At 37.7% G+C, this 24,732-nt stretch overlaps 1 protein-coding gene across 3 annotated transcripts in view; it reads right to left on the bottom strand.

Annotated features, from left to right (window-relative positions):
• Positions 1-20,166, bottom strand: part of ZNF706 (zinc finger protein 706) — a 48,295-nt gene extending 28,129 nt beyond the window's left edge. The window contains exons 1-4 of one of the 3 annotated variants that reach the window (XM_045561938.1): positions 19,836-20,166; positions 16,137-16,273; positions 14,300-14,407; positions 12,553-12,865 (exon numbers count right to left, since the gene is read on the bottom strand). In XM_045561938.1, coding sequence (XP_045417894.1) covers positions 14,312-14,407; positions 16,137-16,271 — 231 coding nt within the window. In that variant the 5' untranslated portion in view covers positions 16,272-16,273; positions 19,836-20,166 and the 3' untranslated portion in view covers positions 12,553-12,865; positions 14,300-14,311. Of the gene's footprint in view, positions 1-12,552; positions 12,866-14,299; positions 14,408-16,136; positions 16,274-19,835 lie in introns of those variants that run through there. The other 2 variants (XM_045561936.1, XM_045561939.1) reach the window with 2 other exon arrangements.
• Positions 20,167-24,732: the final 4,566 nt, after the last annotated feature.

The following is a 24,732-nucleotide window of genomic DNA, read 5'->3' as shown; positions in this document are numbered from 1 at the left end:
AGAAAGGGAAGGCAGGATAACACATAAGAAAGCATGAGATGTTTTTCCTGAGACTTGGTGTTCCCGCCAGTTTTACATTCAACCATTTAAATCATTCCATGTTCCTGTGATCAAGTTTTTAAGAAAAGCCAAATGTGGGTTCTTAGATTATCCACTGCTGTGGCATTTAGCTACTGTTAACACAGACAGGGATGAACATTCAAAATATCGGAGTGAACAACCAGCAGGGCCCAGTGAACCCTCTGCTCTGCCAGGTGTCACCCTCACCCCTTTAGTTGTTGGATCACAAAGGGGGACAGGGTGGCTGAGGCAGTGAGTGTTCCCGGCGGGGTAGAAGCATTTCGACATAGTCACTGGCACAGCCACAGAGGTTGGTACAGCTAAAAGTCAGCTCTGGACACAGGTTAACTGGCTACTGATCAACTTCAATCCTTTAAGTGAAAATGTTTGACATTGAACCTTTTCTTTATTTCACTTTAGATAAAATTATTTCAATAAAGAACCAGCTTAGAATATGAGAGACAAACTTCTATATTTTGACATAAAGGTCACTTCATTGTCATGGTACATTAAAGCATTTTCTTTGAAACTCAAATTTTTCCTTTTAACCTGTCTTCTCCCTGGGATCTGATGATAGTCACAAAAACCCCCGCAATAAGTAGATTTATCCTCTTAGGTCTATATATAGTTAGACTTTCAAGAACTAAACAAGAAAATACTAGTAAACCCCACTTTGTATAATAAAGAATCGAATACTCTTTATGTAAAGGAAGTCAGCAAGTTGAGTTGTGACGTCAGCTGCAGGCCTGCCTCCCTTGCACGGGAGCTTCTGCGTGTACCAGTGGGCTGGGGCATTTCCTTAAAGTGCCAGGCTCTATTAATAGACCTTTTCATAACACAGGTCAATTAAAACCTGGTTGAGTTGGTGAGCTTCGTAGTTAGCACTTTTAAGGTGTTTTACATCACAGTTTAGTTCAGAAGCAATCTTTGTCAGTAGGATGACTACTGGTCATAGGAATTTTTCCCTTTAGACATTGTAAGCAATCATTGGGGAAAAAATGGTGGCATTTTGAATTTGAAAACCAGTACACAAACTAATTGACCCAGCAGTCAACAAAGCAATCAAAATCAAAACAAAAGGAAAACCAGTTTTATAGTATGGATGAAATGGTAGGGGACTGATACTATCTTCCAAAGCTAAAAAAGAAAAAGTAAGGGACTTTTACTTGGTAATTGCCTGTGTTGTTCGAATTATTTCCCATGAAGCAGGAATTACTTTTATAATTAAAAACTAGTTACCACCAACAAAACTAGTAAAGAACAAGACATTTTGAAGGCAGTTCCAGAACATTTAAGAGCTAAGAAAGGCATTTCCCATAGCTATTAATTCAAAATATAAGAAAACCTCAAATATTTTGAACACTTAACACCTAGCCAGAATGGACACCCTGGTCCAGCAATGTATTTTCACAACCACCTTTTCCAGGGAGTGTTACCTTTTTATGGCTAATGAGCCATGTTCTTTTAAAAAAAATTCTGCCATGTGCCAGCTATAGAGCTCAATGCTCACATCTCCTAGTTAAAGCAGGTGGTTATTCTCATCTTAGACATGAGGACCGTGCGACTCAGAGATGTCCAGTGAATTTACTACTCAAGGTCACTCAGATTTTAGGTGGCAGTGATGGATTTGAACCTAGGTTTACCTGGCTGAGGAAGCCTATGCTATCTCCTCTATCTCAGTGATTCTACAATATTTTCTTCCTGCTATGATGCACATGGCATTTGGCATTCCTAGGGTCATACATATGATTCTTGACTTGCTGACTGTAACTTGAGCTCTTTTTCTCCTTCTCAAGAAAATAACACTGAAATGCTGAGTGAAAATTCTTATGGATGTAACCGTGAATCAATTCTAACTTATGAGACAGTCTATAGATGTTGATACTTTAAAATAACCATTAGACAATGACTTCCACAGCTGGACGCCATACACCAGTACACTGCACACCACTCTGGAGAACTATCACACCCCACCTCAAAGGGCTTTACACTTTACAAAAGCACTTTTCCATACTTAAAAAAAAAAATCCCCCTCACAGTGCTGTGAGAAGGGAGAAGACACTGCTTTAGAGGTAAGGACACTGGGCCTCAGAGACATTACAGTCACTTGCCAACGACCAAACCGAGCGAGTCTCTGCAGGGCCAGCTCCCCAGTCCCCTCCCCATAGCCTTTTAGCATATGTCAAAGGACAGCCAGTGTAAAAGGTTGGGGGCGCACTTTTAACCCACAAATTTCACTTCTACAAATTTTCTCAATAGCCACTATCACATTTTTTGATTGAGAAGAATAAAATGGATCTAAGGGTTTAAACTGTTGGTCAGAAAAGATATCACCAATATTTCCCTGTTCAATCACAGTGAATGAGTAGCTCAAGCAAGGTTAAGTTCTATTTTCATGGTACCAATTAAAGTCTAGTACATTTTTTATATATACAAAAATAATTTATAATCACTAATTTATACCATTTAAACAATTTTATAAATTATGACATTTTGGCCAAGGACGGACCATATATACACAGTGGTCTCATAAGATTACAATGGAGCTGAAAAACTCAGTGCTTAGCGATGTTGTAGCCTTTGTAACACTGTAGTGCAATGCATTAACGGTCTGTAGTAATGCTGGTGTGAACAAACCCACTGTGCTGCCAGTCATATAAAAGTATAGCACATATAATTATGTACAGTGTGATACTTGATAATGAAAATAAACATCTATGTCACTGCTTTATGTATTTACTGTACTTTTGTTATCTTAGTGTATTCATTCTACTTATAAAAAATATTAACTGTAAAACAGCCCCAGGCAGGTACTTTAGAAGGTATTCCAGAAGGTGCTATTATCATAGATGACTGCTCCATGCATATTATTGTCCCTGAAGACCTTCAAATGGGACAAGATGTGGAGGTGGAAGACAGTGATGGTAATGACCCTGACCCTGTGTAGGCCTAGGCTAATGTGTGTGTTGTAGTTTTTAACTAAGTTTAAAAAGAAAAAAGAATCTTTTAAATTTTAAAAAAGTTTATAGAATAAGGATATAAGGAAAATATTTTTGTACAGCTATACAATGTGTTTGTCTTAAAACAAGTGTTATTACAAGAGTTAACAAGTTAAAAAAAAAGTTCATGAGGTAAAAAAAGTTACAGTAAGCTAATGTTAATAACATTATTGAAGAAAGAAAAATACTTTAAATTTAGTGTAGCTTAAGTGTACAGTGTTTATGAAGTCTACAGTAGTGTATGGTAATGTCCTAGACTTTCACATTCACTCACCACTCACCCAGAACAACTACCAGTCCTATAAATTCCATTCAGGGTAAGTGCTCTGTACAGGCATACCATTTTTAATTTCTTATATTGTATTTTTATTGTACCTTTTCTACCTTTATTGTACCTTTCTACCTATTACAAGAGTTAACAAGTTAAAAAAAAAGTTCATGAGGTAAAAAAAGTTACAGTAAGCTAACGTTAATAACATTATTGAAGAAAGAAAAATACTTTAAATTTAGTGTAGCTTAAGTGTATAGTGTTTATGAAGTCTACAGTAGTGTATGGTAATGTCCTAGACTTTCACATTCACTCACCACTCACCCAGAACACAAATACTTTAGTGTACTTTAGATACACAAATACTTAGCATTGTGTTACACTGCCTCCAGCATTCAGTACAGTAACCACTGTACAATACAGGTCTACAGCCCAGGGGCAATGGCTACACCATATAGCCTAGGTGTATAGTACCACCTAGGTTTGTATAAGTGAACTCTATGATGTTTGCACAATGATGAAATCACCTGATAATGCATTTCTCAGAACATACCCCTTCACTAAGCAATGCATGACTGTATATAAATAAAGTATTATATATAAAATCACTTAGGGCTAAAACCCTAAAGAACATAAGATGTTATATTTAAATATAGCATAATAATTTCTAAATATTTTTCATCAATGTTTTAAGTATAAATTAAGCTTACTGTGCCTAAAAAATGAACACCATCACAGTACATTTTAAGCTATGAGCACTTCTGCCAAACAGTAGGTTTAATTGGTCATCAGTGCTTTAGGCCTCTTGGAAGGAAGCCTCGATGGCATATGTAGAGCATTCCCTGTGTGTGACACTACTTGTTCTCAAGCCAGGGTCTACATCTGCTCTTTCCTTGGTGCCTAGCTTCCACTCCTATTTTCCCAAAACCATACTCCCTTGATCTCAGGGAAGCATTTGGGATGTTGACCACCAGTGTTGAGAATGTATTTAATCCACATGCTGGCACAAAGCAGGCACTCAATGAATGAATGATAGTTCATGTCCCTGAATACCCAGACTTTACCCAAACCCTTCTCGTGTCTCTTCTGAGAACCTTATCATTCTGGTACTCTTCCAACACCTTCTGACTGCTCTGTCAGGTATTTCTCCTTGCTCCTTCTATACCCACCCTCTAAAAGGAAGGGCCTTCCAAAGTTTTAATCTTGGTTTGTTTATTCTTTTGACTATATATCACCTTGAAGAAACCTAAGCGATCACTTTTATGCATATTTATACAAATCTCTCCTCAGTCCTGAATTGTCAAGTCTCAGTATCATATTCCAAACTATATGTGCTTGCTAAAGCTCAAAAAATGTTGCCATGCACCCTTTACCTATGAACTTTTTCAGGGCATACTGTCTTACACATTTTGCCTGTTTTGCAGAATGTTTTATACACAGCATAGACCCTTACTACATTTCATTTGCTTTCATTGGCTTATATAGATCTATGCACATGTGAGCTGCTAAACTCTTTAGCTTAAAAACAAATGAGAAACCAAGGTCCCATGTTCTCTGACAAAGAGCCACAGTTTCCAAAGAGTGTGTGTGTGTCCCAGATGGCAACGCAAGATGATTCACTGGGACGTGGAAAGAAAATATTAGAATTTTTTAAATCTCACCCTGTGCATGCTTTATAATCACAACTGAAGTACACACATACAAATGAATATTTACATTGGCAGTACATAGTCAAAAAATTGTTTTTACTGACAGGACTTTGTCATTTAAGTGCAGAGAACAATGTTCCTGACCTAAAGTATAGCTGTATTATTGCAATACCATTTGCCAGGGGATAAAATGCAGCATTTCTAAACTGTTTGACATCTAGGAGCCTACTAAAACATAGGACACAAATGCACCATATAGACAGAAGAATTTATCTCAAATCCAAGTGTAATAAAGATATCCTGATGCCTATTCTGACTCAATATTCTCCCCACTTAAAATTTATAAGCATGAGAAAGATAAGAATAAATAAAGATCAAGCAGTTGGTATGCTAAAGTAAGTCAATATAGAAGTAGATCTTCCCACTTGACATAGTTCTTGCTCAAAGTAGAGAACTATCTATGGGTTTCCAGCACTAAATTACTGGACGTCAGAGGACTGCTGTGTGAGAACGAGTCTCAGAACTTACCTATTTGACCTCCTGCCCACTGCTACAAAACCCTGCCACACTGTCACAGACATGATCAGGCAGCCTATTTGCTAAGAACTTTACAGAACAAACGTGCATTCCATAAAGCATGCCATTCTGACACAGGATAGATCTTCCTCCAAGTGTCTCCCTTCTAAACATGGTTTACATTCAGTCTATCCACCATCCTAGACCTCTTCCCATCCCTGTGTGGAATCTAGGCAAGCAATGTTTCACTTACAAACAACAAAGACACCCAGAATCAAACATCAATTTCATAAAAAAACTGGCTATCAATGAATGAAGATGTATGATTAAGACATGCATTCTTCTAAATTGAGGCTGCATTCTCATCTTTTAAAGCAGAGAAATCATGCTTGACTCATGGTAAGACTGCAATAAACACACTGGCTCCTACATGAAAAAAATGCCAAGACAGATTGCTGTCCATATTTTGTACTCATAAAATGCAATTTTTTTTATAAATCCTAAATAGATTTACATTTATTCCATTTACACTGTTTCTTGTTGGTTTTACTTAGCATTTAAGCTTGAAATTTTTCTGAATTGTAATTCCATATTAACTTTCCCTCCGTAGTTTGTATCATCTGTAAACTGGTAGCACACAACACATACATAAAGTGGACACGATATCAACTCAATAGGTTGACACACATCTATTAAACATCTCAGTACAAAAGTTCAAGATAAGTTTAAGTCCACTCAAAATGTACTATTGCCTGTACAGAATCTTGCTTTCAAAATTACCATAAGTTACTCTGCCTTGCTAAAACTGGGATGCATTATCAAGCTGTCCCTTGATTTTAAGTATATTTTTATATGCAATTCAAAAAAGAAAAAACACTTTGTAAACTATAAAGTGTTCTTTCTACACATATAGCATTGCCTGTATGAACATTCATCTTATGAGTTTAGTAATCTAAAAAAGCAAATCCAAGAAAGTTTATTAAAAAGCAATCAATAAAGCAATGAGAATGGTTTGTTGCAATTTAGGGAATGCTACATTTAAAGACAATTGTTTCAGGCTCAGTCATAAACAAACATTCAAGTAGGCATTAAGATCATTCAAGTAAGTCAATAAGACCATTCCTGTTCCTAAGGATCCCAAAGAAGATGAGAATATATAATGATTAAAAGATTACTCCATTAGAAGGAGTAATCCGAGCAAACTGGACAGCATTAGCGAGAGGGTCCAAAAGAATGGAAGAGGAGAAAGACGGCACGTGGAGCCAAGAAAGGAATAGTGAGTTACTCAAAGAACAGTACTTCACACTGGCAAGAGCATGGGATGAAGTATGGCAGAAGGGGCTGGCTGGAAGCACACGCCACAGAGGCCAGATGGTGAAGGACTTGTCAGTCACAGCTCAGGAGTATGTGTTTACCTGGTGGGACACAGAGTGCATCTAAGGGCTTCAGAGGAGGGGATGTGACTCAAACTGTGTTTTATGAGAATGTCTCTTGTTGCAAGGAAAACAAACATGACTAGGTGAAAAGATTAGAAATAAAACTAGACATGAAAGTAGTCCAAGGTCTGCCTGAGGAAAAAAGAGGTTCACAGTAAAAAGATGATCTATGCATTAACCTAGAAATGAAGAACGAATTTTTAATTCTATGCTTACAGTATTCTCTTTTGTGCTTTTTGAAAATCAAGAAACAAATTACTTATCTCCAGTCTTCTGGATAGATTTCTCTCCTTTTCACTTTCCGAGACTGACAGTGGTTCAGACTTAACATCAAATTCTGCGAATTCCTTTAGCCTTGTGAGTTGTCCTCTTCTGTCCAATTTAAGAAACTCTGTTCCTATCAGAAATATTCTTGGCTATTCAAAGCAAGGCTTTAATAGTCTATTTGGCTACTATGAAAATTCACATATGTAAATATGAAATAATAGAACCTAATAAAAAAAATACAGATCAGAAATAAGAGCTAGAAACACAAAAGGTTACTTTGTTACTATAACTTGCTAAACTGACTTAACCTAATAAAAACTACTTTTACTATTTCTTCATAGCAGGCAAGTATCAATCAATCAAAACCAAATTTCATTAGTTTTGAATAAAAAACATGCCTTAAATGCAAACTGTAGTTGTATACTTTGTCTGACAGTTAAGATTCCCAGCAAGTAGTACAGACAGAGCATATAATTTTGTACACCATAAAATAAGTTATAGGTTTCACAACCCTAGTTATATGATGTTCCCTGGCAACTTTCAGTTCTTTCTGGTTTACTGTGGATAGCAGATTGAGTATAGTTAGAAGACCCCAACAAATAAATGGGCAATAGATAATTCACAAAATAGAAACTCTACCTGGCTAAGAAATATAATTAAAATGTTCATGTTCTTTATGAGTTATGGACTTCTATATTAAAAAGAAAAAAAGTTAATTTCCACTAGAAATCAAGGAAATACATTAAATTATCAAATTCATGATAAAGTGCCAGTATTCAAAGGTAATGCAATAACACTCAAACACCATTGGTCAAGTGTAACCTGCCCCTATATGCTATCTAGTCTGCAACTCTGGTTCTCTCTCATTTTCTATTTTAATAAAATATACACTCTTCAGCAAGAGCTTTAAGGTTTACGATGCATAATTCTAAATGGGGAAATAAAGCATTCTACACAAATTAGAGAAAACCTAAATGTCCAACAGGAAAATGTTAAAAAATTATAGCAAATCTATCTAACAGATCCCTGTACAGCCACAAAAACTCCACTTACATAACGTTTATAACATAAAAAACCCCACTTGTTATGATGTTAAATGAAATGGCAAAGTAAAAAGACATAATATGCAAAAAATGACTACAAAATTCAAAAGTATGTTAACTTAAAAAATACATGTGTGCAGACATGTGTTTGTGTGTGGGGAGGGGGAACAGAGAAACACACACACACACATACTATTTGCAAAATGTTTCTGTACTGGTAAATTTTTAAAATTCAACTTTACTATATTCTCCAGATTTCTATAATGAAATATATTTTAAAATGTATTACTTTTATAATGAAGAAGACAAAAAATATCATGTAGAGACATATTGTAGTTGGGATCATTTAGTTCAGGGGCAAACATCCCTAAATACAGCTCTTTGGGCCCTAGCAATATTGACTGCATTAGAGCAGAGCAACTTTCTTGGCTGTTAATTTACATTCATAACCTAGAATAACCAAAAGTTAAATTATGCACAGTAAACTATTAACAGGGAAAGGTACAAGAGGTTGTAAAATGATCTCTATCAAACCAATACCAACGTAATACTTCAAATACAAATCTTCTAACATACTTGTATCATGTCCCCCCCTCCCCCAAACCCTGAAAGAGTCCCCAGTGTCAGGAAAAACTTGAACAATCTTCTGTAGTGTGTATGGATTGCACAATCTGGTCCCATTCTAATGACTTCTCCCCACTCTCATCCACGGGCTCAAAGGCTCTCATTCACAAGCCTTATGCTCTGGCTGACCTACTCACTTTCTCTCAAAGAAACTTTATATACTCGCCTGAGCTTTTGCTCACTCAGCCACCTCCATCTTTATTTCCCTATTCACTCCTCCTCCCTCAGATGACTCCCCATCCTTCCAGGTACAGATCGACTTCTTCAATCCACAAGCCATCTCATATATATCTCCCTTCTGAAGTTACTATCTATAAAACACACCAAGCATTTAATCACATAGCCTAAAATTATGTAAATAAGTATGTAATGCATTTTAATTTTTAAAGATTAGGATCTTTGCTATATTCCTTTGTATAATATATTGTTTTCATATAATACTTTATAGCTTATAAAGCAACTTCACATATATTACTCTTAATAAATATATTGATTTAAAAGAGAGGGCTTCAGTAATGGTGTACAGAAAACTTCTCATTCAGAGAGGTCATCCCCCCAAAATCTGGGATAAGGATAGTCTTCCTTCCCCACAACCCTCAAATAATACTAGCTAATGGCAGAATTAACGATTACTTCATACTGAAGATATATCCATGTCAATATAAATAAATGACTAAAGTCTGTCTCTATATGTGCAGATTTTATTTTATTATTATTCTATTTTTTTTTCCCAACTTGTCACTAACTTGATATATGTGCAGATTTTAAATTTGGAGCCATACTATATATTTAAAGCAAAAGGGGAAGCTAAAGAATTGCAGTTCAAAAAAAAAAAAGATAACTCAGTAAATAGCTTATTAAAAGAACATTTAAAATAAAAAATATTTCAGTTTAACAAGGTAATCCACAGTGGATGACAGGTTGAACTTTTATTAAAACATCTATTTTCTCTGTTAAGTACATAGATGTTTTATTAAACTTACACACTGGAAGTTCTTAACACTTTTATGAAACCTTTACAATAGATAAAATTAAGGCAGCCTCCACTATTTTATTGATAGCATGTAAAGCCACAGTAAGCACAACCCCCTAGCGCTGATCTTCATTGCCATACACTTTAAAAACATCTAACCAAAACAAAACCAAAAAACTAGAAATCAAGTGCAAATGAACTAATTCAGACTGAGTAGTTTAAATACAGTATTTCAGCTATATTTGGACTGTGGTGGATCACTTTTTTATAGACAAAGGCCTTTACGTTAACCACATTTAAAAATAGGTACAGTATATTACATATTTTAATAAAAATTTTAAAAAGGATTTTTAATAAAATAGTAATGTTGGTAAATTCTATCTTACTCATGCTACATCTCAGATTTGAATTATGTGATTAATTACCTATACAGTATCTTTAATATACAGCTAAAAGTATTATCTCAAATCTTAGTCAATGTCAAAGACATCCATCAATTAACTGACCTAAGCATTTTTCATTTTAGTATTTTTATGTTAATAGACAATTAATTCCCCCTTCCAACAACTCACACTTAGTCTATATAATAAGGTTTCACAATGATAAACTTTTCCCATTCATTCTTAAGAAGTATTCTACAGACCCAAAGTAGACAAACAGGGAAAACAATGAGAAATGAAAGAAATCTCTTGCCACCCTTAGAATTACTGAGCTTGGCTCAAAAGACAATTCTAAGTTTAGAAAAGAGGGGCGGGGTGGGGAAGAGGCAATACAAAAACCTCTTAAATGTAGAAGAAATTAGACTAGTTTAGTTTTCTTTAATATCTTCTTTAATAAGACATTACAGCACACAACTGAGCCCCCAGTGTGTCAGTTAAACATGGGGATATATATCCATATGAAGAGAATGGAACAAGTTGAATCTTAACCCCATTCCTTTTGGCAACTGATGGAAATACAGAATACAAACGGACCAATTCTTTCTCAGTGTATTTTATCAAGTCTTTGAAGACACCATAACAGTTTTATAATGAACTTTTGCTGCAATCTGTTAAAGAATCTTCAAATTAAGTAACAAGGATGTTTTTAGACTTGTAATTTTATCCTTACAGCAGATTTAACTCAAACACAATAAAAAGGGGATTGATTGTAATAATCCCCACATGAAGAATTAATGTCTTATGTAAGATCAATGCAGCTATTTACCTATCACTGAGATATAGAGTTAAATATGGTGTCTTCAGCTGCTTATAAAAAAAGGGTTAAATACAAGAACAAAAAGCTTTTGTTCTGAATTACAGTCAGTAAAAATGAAAAAAATTAAACCAAAACTTGTGAATGGTTTTAAATGATTTGTTACTAAACATACATATGCTCAAAGCACTTTTAAAAATGTTTAAATTGTAATTTAACCAGAACTTCTGTAATACCCACAAGAAATTAGGTAAAATTCTAATGTTCTGGTAACCAACATATTAAGAAACAACAGATGTTAAATCTGAAACTTAAATTAAATACACGAAACAAAAGAACTGTATTTTAAAGTAAAGGTATAAGAACAGGAGTTGCTAATAAACTATCAGCACTGAAGCTTTTCATTGGAAATATTTTAAACTTACAGTGAAGACAAACAAGATGGGCAGTATGCAGAGCTACAAAACAAATGCAGTGATGAATTACAGCAGAAAGAGGGAATGCATTTGGTAATCCACAGGATCAGATATGCAGCTCTAAGCAGTATTCAGTAAATATTTTAGTGTTCTTCCTATTATGTTAATTTTAAAATTTAAACTGAGGTACAGCAGTTTCACTTACACAAGAACTGACAAAAGCAAATTAGAAGAACCCTAAAATTGGTCTTCCTTAATTGGGTAGGATTTATGTTATCCATCTGAACAAACCCACTTCCTCATCCTTAGATCCAAAAGAATGTGAATATTGGCCTATTTCAATACTTTATAGTTCATACTTAAGTCATATTGTACAGTCTTTGATTTTAGGAACCAACACAAAGTAAAATCCTAAAATCAACAACTCACTTAGAAAAGAAGAAGAAAGAAGGTTCTGGGAATTAACCCAGACATAAGTCATTCCAATCTTCCTGTTAGTGCAAAATCCATTTATAAAATTGGCCAAGTGGTTAATAACTTCCAAAAAAGTTCTTCAAAAATTGTTTCAATTTCAAATTAAAGAACTTGAAGAATTTCCAGAGAATCCAGCATCATTTATAAAAGATAGATCTTTACCAGTTTACATTTGTTCTATCTTACTTTGTATTAAACAATGGACTTAATGATTATTTCATATGGCATATACTTCAGAATCTAATCCTTCAGAAGGACTCACTGATGATCCAACTGCTTTTAGGAATTTGTCAGTATCTGCAGGGGACAGCTGGCTGGCAGCTAGAGTCAGGTCATACAGTAAGTTTAAATATTCCAACATCAAACACAGGAAATGATCAGAGGGGGTCAATGATACCCAATTGCAATACTCTAAGGCAGCAGATTAGTCACTCTTCACCTAGATCAACAGCTGCCAATAAATTTGTGTGCACAATTTTAATGAATGAGTCTGCTCTAGTTTAACTAATGAACCTGCCACTGAGCTGAGAAAGGGAGGTAAGAATTGCACTTGCAATTCTAGCTGATAAATTCATTAGACTTTTATAAGGCAAATAATGTAGAAAGTTAGAACAGAATTTCTAGAACCATTTATCCTGTGATGTTGTAAAATCAAAGTACTACTTTATTAAATGAGTTATTTTACACAATATGAACATCAATATAATTACAATTGTAAAAAAATTTTTTATAACAAGGATGGACTGATTTTCAGGTTTCCAAATCAGAGTCAACTGTACATTTACACAGAATTGTCTTTGCATGAAGCCCAAAAGGGAACAGCATAAAAATGAGTGTTTCTGTAGCCCCTTTATTTTTGCTGATCAACAGTTTGTTAGAAAAGCAGCTGCAGGTTTGTTACCTAAGGTCTGAGACAGTAGAAGAGTCAAAGGTGTCATGAATTCACCTATAAAACATAAGCAAAATTTTCAATGAATGTAACTACTGCAATTTATATGCATTTCAAATGTTTAAGAAGACTATCAAAGTAGTCACTGATAGATTTATCAACTGGACTTTATAAACAGATCTTTGATGAATTTACTTTATTTATTTATTTATTTTTTGAGACAAGAGTCTTGCTGTTGTCTGTCGCCTGGGCTAGAGCGTGGGGTGGCATCAGCCTAGCTCACAGCGACCTCCAACTCCCTGGGCTCAAGAGATTCTCCTGCCTTAGCCTCCTGAGTAGCTGGGACTACAGACACATACCACCATGCCCAGCTAATTTTTATTTTTATTTAATAGACAAGGGTATCTCACTCTTGCTCAGGCTGGTCTAGAACTCCTAAGCTCAAGTGATGCTCCCGCCCCAGCCTCCCAGAGTGCCAGGATTACAGGCGTGAGCCACCACCATGCTTGGCCAAGGAATTTACTTTTATTTATTTTTTGGAGACAGAGTCTTGCTCTGTTGCCCAGGCTAGAGCGCTGTGGCATTAGCCTAGCTCACAGCAACCTCAAACTCCTGGGCTTAAGCAATCCTTCTGCCTCAGCCTCCCTAGTAAGCTTGGACTACAGGTATGTGACACCATGCCCAGCTAATTTTTTATATATATTTTTAGTTGTCCAGCTAATTTCTTTATATTTTTAGTAGAGACGGGGTCTCGCTCTTGCTCAGGCTGGTCTCAAACTCCTGACCTTGAGCTATGCTCCTGCCTTGGCCTCCCAGAGTGCCAGGATGACAGGCATGAGCCACCACACCCAGCCTGAATTTACTTTGAAAACAAATAATTCTCTCTCTCTCTCTCTCACACACAAACACACACTCCCACCGCCTATCCCACAATTTAGGGGAAAAAACCCAGTCATAATAGAAAGCATAAACTGATGATTTTCAAGCAACTATCAAGTTTATACAGTGCATGCCTATATTTTGCCCTATATTTTAATACTCAGAAGCTCTGCTAAGCATTGTTAAGTAAAGTAACTGTAAAAAGGTACTCAGGAACATTGGTCTGCATCATTTCTGGGAGGGAGACCCTCAAATATCTTTATAATCACTACTTTCTTTAAGCTGAAAAGTCTCTTCCATTCCTGGAACAAAGTTGACCAGCATCTACTCATCCTGCCATTTTTGGCTGAAGTAGTAAAAACTTCGGTGTTTCAAAAGCATTAAAAGGAAATGGTGTGCGGAAAAAGGATTTTTAACAATTGTAAAGTGTTCTAGTAAATTATAAGTAACAATTGTAAAGTTCTAGTAATGAAATTAAGTTAAACATTAACTTTAAAGAGGGAAGCAATAAAGTCTCACAAGGCAGAAATTAATTTCACAATTATACAGGATAGTTTTGGTCCTGTATGCAATGCTGACATTAACAAACCAATATAAAAAGAGGTCAATTACCTGTAAACAACTTTATGCCTGAACATCAGCCAATTCTGGAGGAAGTGGAGTCTTAGGATGCTTGCTCTCAAAGTGCTGCTTGAAGGTCTTAGGGTCTGGCATTTGTGTCTAATAAAAAATATTTGTGCAAAAAAGAAGAGCTTGACTTTATGAAATAAAAATGTGTTACCTTTTAAAATCCTGAACTTGCTCATGATAGACAATTATCACAAAATACTTTTAAATTCCTATAACTTAGTGGTTGGCATATGAAGAGGGGCTCTGTGACAAATTCCTAACATTCTCACATTTTACATACAAAGTAAGGGTAGGTCACACAGAATGTATACTGTTCATCTGATCAACACCAAACAATAGGTAACATTAACTGAACCCTTACTACAAGTAAACATGTTACCTTAATTCTCACAGAACCTTCAGTCATCTTCAGCATCTCCTATAATCCTCATTTTACATGAAAAGGAAACTAAAACCCAGAGTTTAATTTGCCCAAGTCCTTTAACCTAGCACTCGCTACTTCAGCTCTCAAATATTACACTATACTGACTTCCCTTGGCAACGACCTTCAATTATCTATTCAACATATTCAATTACACAAAACATGAAATAAAATTTTTGGTTTTGAGTTTTTAAATACGTGAACTACTTTATCTAGTATTTTTAGGTCAAGGTATTTCTTCATCCCTAATCTAGCAAAAATTTATTTTCACCCTGCCTCTTTCTAAACAGAATGAGAAGCCACTCACTTTAATTATTTTGATCGTATCAAAGCTTGCTACAAATATTTAACATAATAGAGTCCCTCTCTTAGATTAGCAAGAACTTTTCTGTCATTAGTAATTTCTATTTCATTGAAAATGAGTTCAAAAGATGACAAACTTCAGTCTAGGAACCATATCTTACCAAGATCCTTCCCATTCATATCATCAATCCTACCCAGGTATAGGGCCTTGCAAATTATACATATGTGTATGTATTGGACTAACCCCATCATGCTTTTTTCCTTTGGCACTGCCATTCACTAACTTCAAGAGTAATGAGCTTAAACAAACAGGCAAGAAAGAGACTCTGATTTGGAATTTCTTTGAGAGGTAGTATATAGTTGGCCAGAGGGTGGACTCTGGAGCTGGACTGCCAAGGTTCAGATTCCAGCTCTTCTTACTAGCTGGGTGACCCCACATAAGTTATTTAATTCTTATGACTCAGTTTACTCTTCTATAAAATGAGAATAGAAGTACTTTATCTCATAGGGTTGTCATGTCGATTAAATAAGTGAATACACGTAAAACTCCTGATCTGTACCTGGCACATGGAAAGCACTCAATAGTAGTTGTTATTACCACTATTCTTCAAATCTAATAAAACACATTCATTCCAGTAAAAGCCCTTAACATGAATATACTCTATATAGTTTTGCAGACCTCCTAATTATAGAGTTAGTGAAGGAAAAAAAAAAAAGCCAATTATATAACCAGAGGTGTATTCACTAGCATCTTACATAGCTATAAACTAAAAATGTAAATCTGACTTCCTTACAAAGTTCAAAGTGTATTATATGCCCTTATGAAGACATCTTTATTCTCTCTAAGGGAAGGGATTTTGTTTTGTTCTTTCCATTTCTCCAGCACCTAGAGAATTGTGCCTGGTCATAGGAGCCGTTCAAAAAATATTTGTTGAATGGGTGAATGAAAATGGATTCCTAAAATAACCAGCTCTCAAATCTACTATTTCAAGTAAAGCATCTATTTTGTTACAATTTGAAAATTTTAATCTATACAAACAAGTTTATAATGAAAGAATTGCCCACAGGAAAGCTATGTCTTTCAATTCTCCTTACCCTACAGACAGTACAGGTATATATTAAGGCAGCTTTGGCAGCAGCCTTTTGGTCATGTCCTTGTTTCTTCTTTTGTCCAGCTTGCTTTTTGGCATTTTTCTGCTGAGACTGGATCTTCTGCTGTCCACGAGCCATATCTAAAAACACAAGGTGAGACATTAGAGTGATTTACTCTAATACGGAGTAACCTAAGCATAATCACTTTCTCCAAGCAGAAGCCTTAAGTTTTATAGAAACATCTGGCAACTTAAAATATATGCATTTTCAAACTCTCACGTACAACGCTACTAAAGTATCCACTGGTACAACCACTATGGAAAACTGGTTGATAGCTGTCTACTCTATGATCCAGCAATTCCACTCTTGGCATATAGCCAACAGAAATGCAAATATTATATATACCAAAACATGTACAAGAACATTCAGAGTACCTGTTTCAAAACTAGAAACAATGCAAATGCCCATTAATAGTAAAACAGATACAAAGATTGTATACATATCTTTACAATATTTATACAACGAAATACTATGCAGTATTCAAAAAAATTGTTACAGGCCAGGCACGGTGGCTCACAACTATACTCCTAGCACTCTGGGACGCAGAGGTGGGAGGATCGCTCAAGGTCAGGAGTTTGAGACCAGCCTGAGCAAGAGCAAGACCCCGTCTCTACTAAAAATATAGAAAAAAATTAGCTGGACAACTAAAAACATACAGAAAAAATTAGCCAGGCATGATGGCGCATGCCTGTAGTCCCAGCTACTTGGGAGGCTGAGACAGAAGGATTGCTTGAGCCCGGGAGTTTGAGGTTGCTATGAGCTAGGCAGATGCCACAGCACTCTAGCCCGAGCAACAGAGCAAGACATTGTCGCAAAAAAAAAAAAAAAAAATTATTAGAAAACTTGGTTGTAGCTCCATGTTAACTAAAGAAGCCAGTTACAAAGAATTTATATTATATAAAGTTCAAAACAGACCAAGCTAATCTATTGTGAAAGAGGTCACCTTGGGGGTTATGGGGTTATGACTGGGAAGAGAGAGCATGAAGCGGACTTAACCAATGCTGAAACTGTTCTGTATCTTGAACCAAGTAATGGTTACACAGGTGTGTTTACTTGTAAAAATTCATTTACCTGTATACCTAAGATTTGTGCATTTTATTGTATGTAATCTTCAAAAGTTGACCAAAAAAAGTTTAGGCTCCTCATTTATTTGATCACTTTACAAAGGTACTTTCCCCACCTAGTATTCATTGTTGTGACTTGCAATTCTTACAACTTTAAGAGAAAATAAGAGCTGTCAGCTAATCCTTCTAAAGGAGACCATAGGAACAGGTGGGAACTGTTCTCTTAAATACTTAGGTTTTACAAAACTGTTATTCTAAATTTTTCTAAAAAGTTGGTCTTTGCTGGATTGCTGCACAAATTATAAAATAAGATTAAATTAGTTCCCAGCTGAGAGAATGAATCTGGTAAAAGGGTCCTTTTACAAAGTCAAAAGATACCACTTTTTTACTGCTGATGGTCCAAAGTGAACCTAAATGGGTTAAAAATAAAAGTAAGCAACTGAAAAAAGTTACTTTTATTTTCCATTAAAATTAAATGCATCTATTACACCATACAAGTTAAATCCATTCATAAGGGGTCTATAATGAATCCCAAGTGCTTTTTAAATATATTAAAATTGGATCGTAAGTAGAATTCTATGTATAGTTTTGACTAGCATTGTAATTAAACTCCAAATCATTGCAGGACATAAACACACAATGCATCTACATCAACTTCACCAGTAAACAGTGTTGGCTTTTTCTGACTGGAACACTAATTAGCAAATGGATCTGAGGTCAAGCATTTCATAGAAACAACAGAGTTCCCCCACACCCGCCAAAAGGAAAAATAGAAAAATAAATACGCCGATTGGAAAAGTTCCCACTAGCATTAAACACTGAACTGAAAGTCATATAAAATATAAAAGAGGATCGATGCTTTTCTAGAAAGTCAGTAGAATACTTTACCAATTACAAAAACGTCTAGTATGCTAGCCTAACATAAGAACCCCATTCCCACCAAACAATGGTAAATATTACCAGCTGTGTTAGTCCTTAAAGACTAAGCTTCCATTTTTGCATTTTTAAGATCAAATCCTTACTAATCCTGAGCCAAATGGAATGATTTTTTAAAAAGTATATTTAAGTCCATATGCTTTGGCAAGCTTACAAACCTATTCCCATGTAAACAGGTTTGGATACGTATGTATTATTTGAATGATAGTAATCAGGTGTTCAATCTTTATGTACACCAATGTTTTATTACATTCTTAATGTCTGTGTCTTAGTATCAGGACTTTATATTAGAATACTTCAGTCCTCTTATGCATCCTAACTCTTTCACACAATATATGTATGCTAATATACTTATTTTGTGGGTAACTTAATTGTTTCACATTGAAAAAAAAATCTTATAAAATGGCAGGCCACTAATTCCAGAAGTTTATTATCTAGAAGTTATTAGCTATTTTGATGATATTTTCATGCAATGACCTGTAAAAGCAGTGTCATTAAATACACAAAATTATTTTTAACTTTTGCATTTAAGGCTTTCCCTAAAATAACATTATGCAATAGATTTAACCCATTTTCCATTGTCACCTAACAACTGTAACAAAAAAGCCAGAAGACCTTAATAAATAAAAGGCAGTAGTCCCTTATTCTAAAACAGAAAACTTAACACCAGGTAAAGGAAATTGAACCACACAAGCCAAATGCGTGGGGTTGGCCCCTAACTTCTGACAACACACTGCATTGATTTCCTTTCTGAAAGCAGAAATGCAAAAGAACAAACCACCTGCTTTTGGACAGCTCAACTTAGGACTTGCTCTCAAGCCAATCAAATTTTCTACAAAATCTTCAGCATAACTGCTACTTGATTAAATGCGACAAACTGAAGGGCAAGAAGTCATTTACAAATATGTACATGCTAGTTTTAATGTAACTCCTATTTAGTGTGGTTTTCGGAGGGGGCTGCAAAGAAGGAAGTAGTAGGACGAACAAGTTCTTAAATGAGGTGCTTTCGCAGGAGGCAACAAGTAACCACTGCCGCAAAGATCCTTTTAAAACCAACACAAATGAGTAAGAAGAAAAGGATTTTGGATCCAGGAAGTAGGCTCATTCTCCACAACTATCTGAAAGGAAGAGGCCCAGGCAGTGTTCAACATCCTGACCCCAGCTTTTAACTACATAGTTTTGGGGAGAGGAGCAGAAGCACGCACCAGGAGTAAGGTCTACTTCACCCAACACTTCACTGACTCCAGTTGCAGCCTTGCGCACCTTCCTTCCCAAGCCGGACCCTCCGGTCTCTGGAACCCCCTCCTCCTTACTGCCACCCAAGGCCACACAGCCCCCACCTACTTGCCAATCCTCCAGGACCCTGGCCCGAGACGCGCCTCCTGGAGGCCTTGAGTGCCCAAAACGCGGCCCCTTCGGCCATGGGGAGCCCCAGCCTCCAGCAACCGACCAGCTGCTGTCGCCAGGGGGTAAGGTTACCGCTCCGCTCCCGCGGCTGGCCTGCGACCCGGCCACCTGCAGGGCCTGGCAGGCGCCCGAGCTTCCCCTCCCTCCCGCGGTCCGCGCAGGGACGGGCCTGCCCTGCCGCCCCCAGGGAGGCCGGCGGCCCCTCGCGACCCGTACGGTCCTCACCACCCCCTACCCCGGTTCCGGGGAGCCCTACGGCGTCAGCGGTGTCCCAGCTGCCGCTCACCCGGGCCGGGACAGTCTTGCGTCGGAGAGACAGCGCAGCGCGAGAGGGCCGCGGGAGGTCGCCGGAGGGAGAGGAAGAGGGAGCGCGCCCAGCACTGCTTTGGTCTCCTCTACCCGCCAAGGAGGGAAAAGAGGAGAGCCGGGAGCACAACAGCCCGCGCCTCGCGCGCCCGCCGCCGCCTCAGCCTTAGGGGAAGCCACTACGCGTCGTGCCCGCGCACGCTGCGCCGCTCTCCCAGGCGCCCCAGCACCGCCCGCTCCTCGCAGCCCCGCCCACCCGTGTTCCTGCGGCGGCCTCCTCCCCGCCCCCACCCGCTCGCACGCCTGCGCCCCTTCCGGTGGCGCGGGCCAATGGCAGCGCGCTCCTATTACATAAGCGCGAGGGGCGGGCCCTGGCGGCCGCGAACTGCAGGGGGCGCCGCCTTCTGTACCCGGGCGCCGCTCGTCTCCAGCGGTCTCTCTCCGGGTGGCTTCTCTCGGCCCTGGCAGCCGCGTGACCTGGGCCTGGCGCGTGACCGGCTGTAGCGTGTTTCCGAGGTCGCTCGCTTGCTCGCTCAGTCACTGAGGCGGGCGGCGGCCCGCCCTCTGGCCCCGCGCGCCTTCTCACACGCCGCGGTGTCTGGCGTGCCCGTCTCGGCGGCGCCCTGCTGTGCACCGGCTGAGGGGCACCGGCCGGGGAGAGGATCCTGGGCCGCCGCCTGGGCCACCGACCCCGACCCTCGCCGCCCGGACGCACCCGCTGCCCCCGCCTCCAGTGCGGCTCGAGGCCGGCGGCCCCAACACGGACGCGCAGCCTTTGTTCTCTCACTGGCACCGTTTACCTCACTCCCACGGAAACCCTAGTTACTTTATCAAGCTGGAGTTTAGTGAGTTCTACATTCAAGCCCGACAGCCCCGTGAAAAATTACTGGCCAGGCCTCCCTGGCCGGCTTGGGCTGACTACTAACAATGTACAGCACTGAGTTGCTAATATTTGTGGGGGGGATGGTTAAATTTTCCCTCTCTCTTTTTCTCTCCGGGCAATGGCAGCAAACTTTCAATATCTGATCAAGAGCAATGGCGATTGTAACGATTATTACATCTGCTGATTATCTGGAAATGGCATTTTAGACATCGGCTTTATTGTACATCTTTACCCCCACACACACACACACATACATTGGTTCCTAATTAGATGTATTGGTAACAAAAAGAAAAAGGCTTTTTGCATTTGATGTTCTCACTTTGCCCATAGTCTCCACTCTCCCAACCTGGCTTGTCAGTGCCCAGGAAATGTTAGTTGAATTTTAATATATCCCAAATTACCTGGACTGGGATGTAGATAACACAGGATTTTTGAACTAGCCAAGAAGGAATTAACTGCCTGCTGCATTTGACATTTGAGCAGGATGGAATACGACATGAAAGAAACGTGGCGTGCAGTGATCTGGCTGTGTTGTCCCATCCATCCGCATTTCAGCTCTCCTCACCCCCACTTACGCTCCGGACAAGATCACGTTTAGATTGTATTCATACCTCTCTTGTGCTAGATTGTAAAGTCATTTTCATCACTACATACCCAGTGACTAGCAGCGTGTTAAACATAGGAAGCATTGAATAAAGGCATATTGACCAAATGAACTGAGTGCGTTTAAAGAGAGCAGGTTTTTAAACTGACAAAGCTATAGCTGAATCATCAATAGTCACCAAAATATAATAGTTGTATGAATGTGACTGATAGAGGATAAGGTACTTGGAGGCCCTAGAGATAGGAAATCCAAAGAGCTGTCTGTTTGACTAGCTGTGAGTGACAGTGAACATTGGAAACTGCAGTGAAATGTCGCTGACAAAGATAAGTCTCCTTAACTAGAGGCGTGACTCCTCTCTTGTGATGTAGGTTAATATGTCACTCTTTACCATGGCCTAGATGAAATATCCATTAAAGCCAGTTTTTCTTAAAATTTTGAGTCCTACTTCCTTTGAAACTTTCATAAAAGATAATGGACTTTGCCTCCAGAAAGTTCATATACATATAAACATTCTCATAGGTAGAGTTTCTTAATGTCAGTACCTTTGAAATTTGGGATGAATGATTCTTTGTTAAGGGGATCTGGCTGTGTCCTGGGGATTGTAGAATGTTTAGCAACATCCCTGTCTTCTACCCGCTTGATGTCGGTAGCACCCATCTCCAGTTGTGACAACTAAAAATGTCTCCAGACATTGTCACATGTTCCCTGGGGGTCAAAGTCTTGCCTGATTGAGAACCACTGCCTAGAGGATAATGGTAACCTTATGTGACGGTTAGGGCATTTAAAATACAAAAAATATATATACGAGAAAAAGGAATGGGTAAGATACAACATCTGTGAAGTGACAAACAGTAAGTGAAAGGTAAATGAATTAACATTACTACCAGATGATGTCCTGCTTATATTACAGAAATGTGACAGCAAATGGGATATAAACTCCTTAGAAGGATTTCTATAAACATTTCTGCTTTTAATTGTGAATGCTACAGTACTTCTCGTATTTTTCCTCTTCTGCCTTTAGACAGTTACTCAAGGTTAATATGCAATAAGCATGTGCCTGTTTTATCCAAAGTCACAAGCAGATTAAAATATTTCCCTGAAAGGCTTACTTATTATTTGTATTCATGTCGGATATTCAGAGATGAAAGGAAGTGTGATTAATCAACATTATTTCCCAAATAAACAGATTATTCTGACAAATTTATAGTGACAAATAATAGCAACAGCAATAACAACAACAATAAACTCAGATGTTTTCTTTGCTGGCTCTTCCTCTTCCACTCATTTTCTACTTGTTGACATTTCTCAAGGATGCAACCTGGATCCTCTTGTCTTCTTTATAACTCTTTCGCCAAAGGAAATCTCATTCACTGTTGTGGCTTTAAATAACAAACTTCAGATGACCCCCACATTTCTATCTCTAGTTCAGACCTCTCTTCTGAGCTCCAAATTGACATATCCAAATGCTTACTTTCCATCTCCACTTTGATGTTTTATAGACATTTCACATTTAATATCGTATTGATTCTGAGAAGCCGTTGATTGTAAGTCACATATATGTTCATTAAGATAAAAAAAATTACTGCCAATGGAACTATGACATAATGCTAAGATGCCCTTGATTCTAAAATACATCTTGATTTCAGAGGTTAAAATGGATTTAAAAAATAATGTGACTTATTAGATGAGCATCAAAAACAATGAAATACTTAGGAATAAACTTACCAAGAGAAATGCAAAACTTACATTCCAAATACTAAACAACTTTGTTGAAAGAAATTAAAGAAGACCTAAGTAAATGGAAAAGCATCAATATTCATGGATCAGAAGACTTAATGTTGTAAAGATGCAAATAATCCCCAAGTTGATCTACAGATTCAATACAATGCCTATCAGAATCCTAGCTGGCACCTTTGCATAAATTGACAAGTTTATTCTAAAATTCACATGGAAATTCAAGGTCCCCAGAATACCCAAAACAATCTTGAAAAGAAGAACAAAGTTGGAAGACTCACACTTCCCAGTTTCTAAACTTACTACAAAGTGTTCTTTGCTGGGCACATCTATGCAAACCTACCCACAAAGTCCAAGGAAGCTGAGAGGCTGACAAATCCAGTTTCTCTGAAAGAAACATTTAACAGGGATTTACAGGCAGACCCAGGGCTTAAATACTCAGGGAATGGGTAGAACAATTGAAGTTGACCCTCAGGGTAAGTCAAGAATTTGCCCAAGGGCAGCATTTATGGTAAGTTTTTGACCTAAAGGCAGGATTTATAGTAAGTACGTGAAAGTAGAAATCTTAGAGGCATTCCCAGAACTGGGGCTAATGAGAAGTCAACATGGTATATTAGCATCCAAGATGGAGTTATTTTATCCTCCATAATCTACGCCCCTAATCTGGCTCCTACAATCTCATGTGCTCTCCTATTCCTTGATGGTTCCTAAATCTTTAGAGGGGAGAGTGTGGATGACACATTGCATCAGTTTGTTTTCTACTTGTAAGCAGAGACTGCAGCAACAATACAGACAACAGCAGGCTTTGTTGAATCATCTCTAGTCTTCAGAATACCATGATTTTAGTTTTCTCAGAAGACGTAAAACCATGAGAGATATATAACATTAGTAATTTGAACAATGCACACAAGGATTATATCAAAAGAGAATTTATATGCGAGGATGAAAAACAATTTAAAAAAATTCCATTAGGGAGCCAACTAATAACATCATGAAGAAAATTAAAACCTTGTTCTTCTTTAGAGTCTTATAGCAAGAAAATAATTCAGGACTTAGCCCAAATTGTAGACAAATAATAAAAACTCAAAAACAATTGTTATAGCTAGAATCTAATAATGAGTATACTATAGTTTTCTTCTGAAACATAATTTTTCTTTCTCCAGTCTCCCCATTTTTACCAAGGGTAAATCATAGTAGGACCAATTTATTTGCAAAATAAATTTTAGTGTCATTAAATGTGGCCTGATAATTTGCATAAAATGCAGCAAGAATAGTGATTGAGCATATATGTTCTTTTAAAGTTGACTTTGCTGGAACTTTCATAAGGAATTTCAGATTAGTCTTTTTAAAATCCTTGAGGTCAGGAAGCCAAGGGAAAAATTCACCGTCAGACTGGTAATACCTGTACGAATTGCATGAATCCCTGTTTTCTGAAGGTCCCAAAATATCTTGAGGTTCCTGAGTCTGTCAGAAAGTGACATTCTTTACTTGCCACAGGTCAGGAACCTTGTAAGGGAACCATAAAGATGAGGTACCAGGCCAGTCTTTCCAAGGAAATTTTTATTGTCTCTATAAAGTCAACTTCAATTCCTCAAAGCAGTCTGG

This window comes from Lemur catta, chromosome 9, assembly GCF_020740605.2.
Source record: "Lemur catta isolate mLemCat1 chromosome 9, mLemCat1.pri, whole genome shotgun sequence".
NCBI classification, from domain to species: Eukaryota; Metazoa; Chordata; class Mammalia; order Primates; family Lemuridae; genus Lemur; species Lemur catta.
Note: the sequence above shows the minus strand (reverse complement) of the source record. Positions and strands in the feature narration are given on the sequence as shown.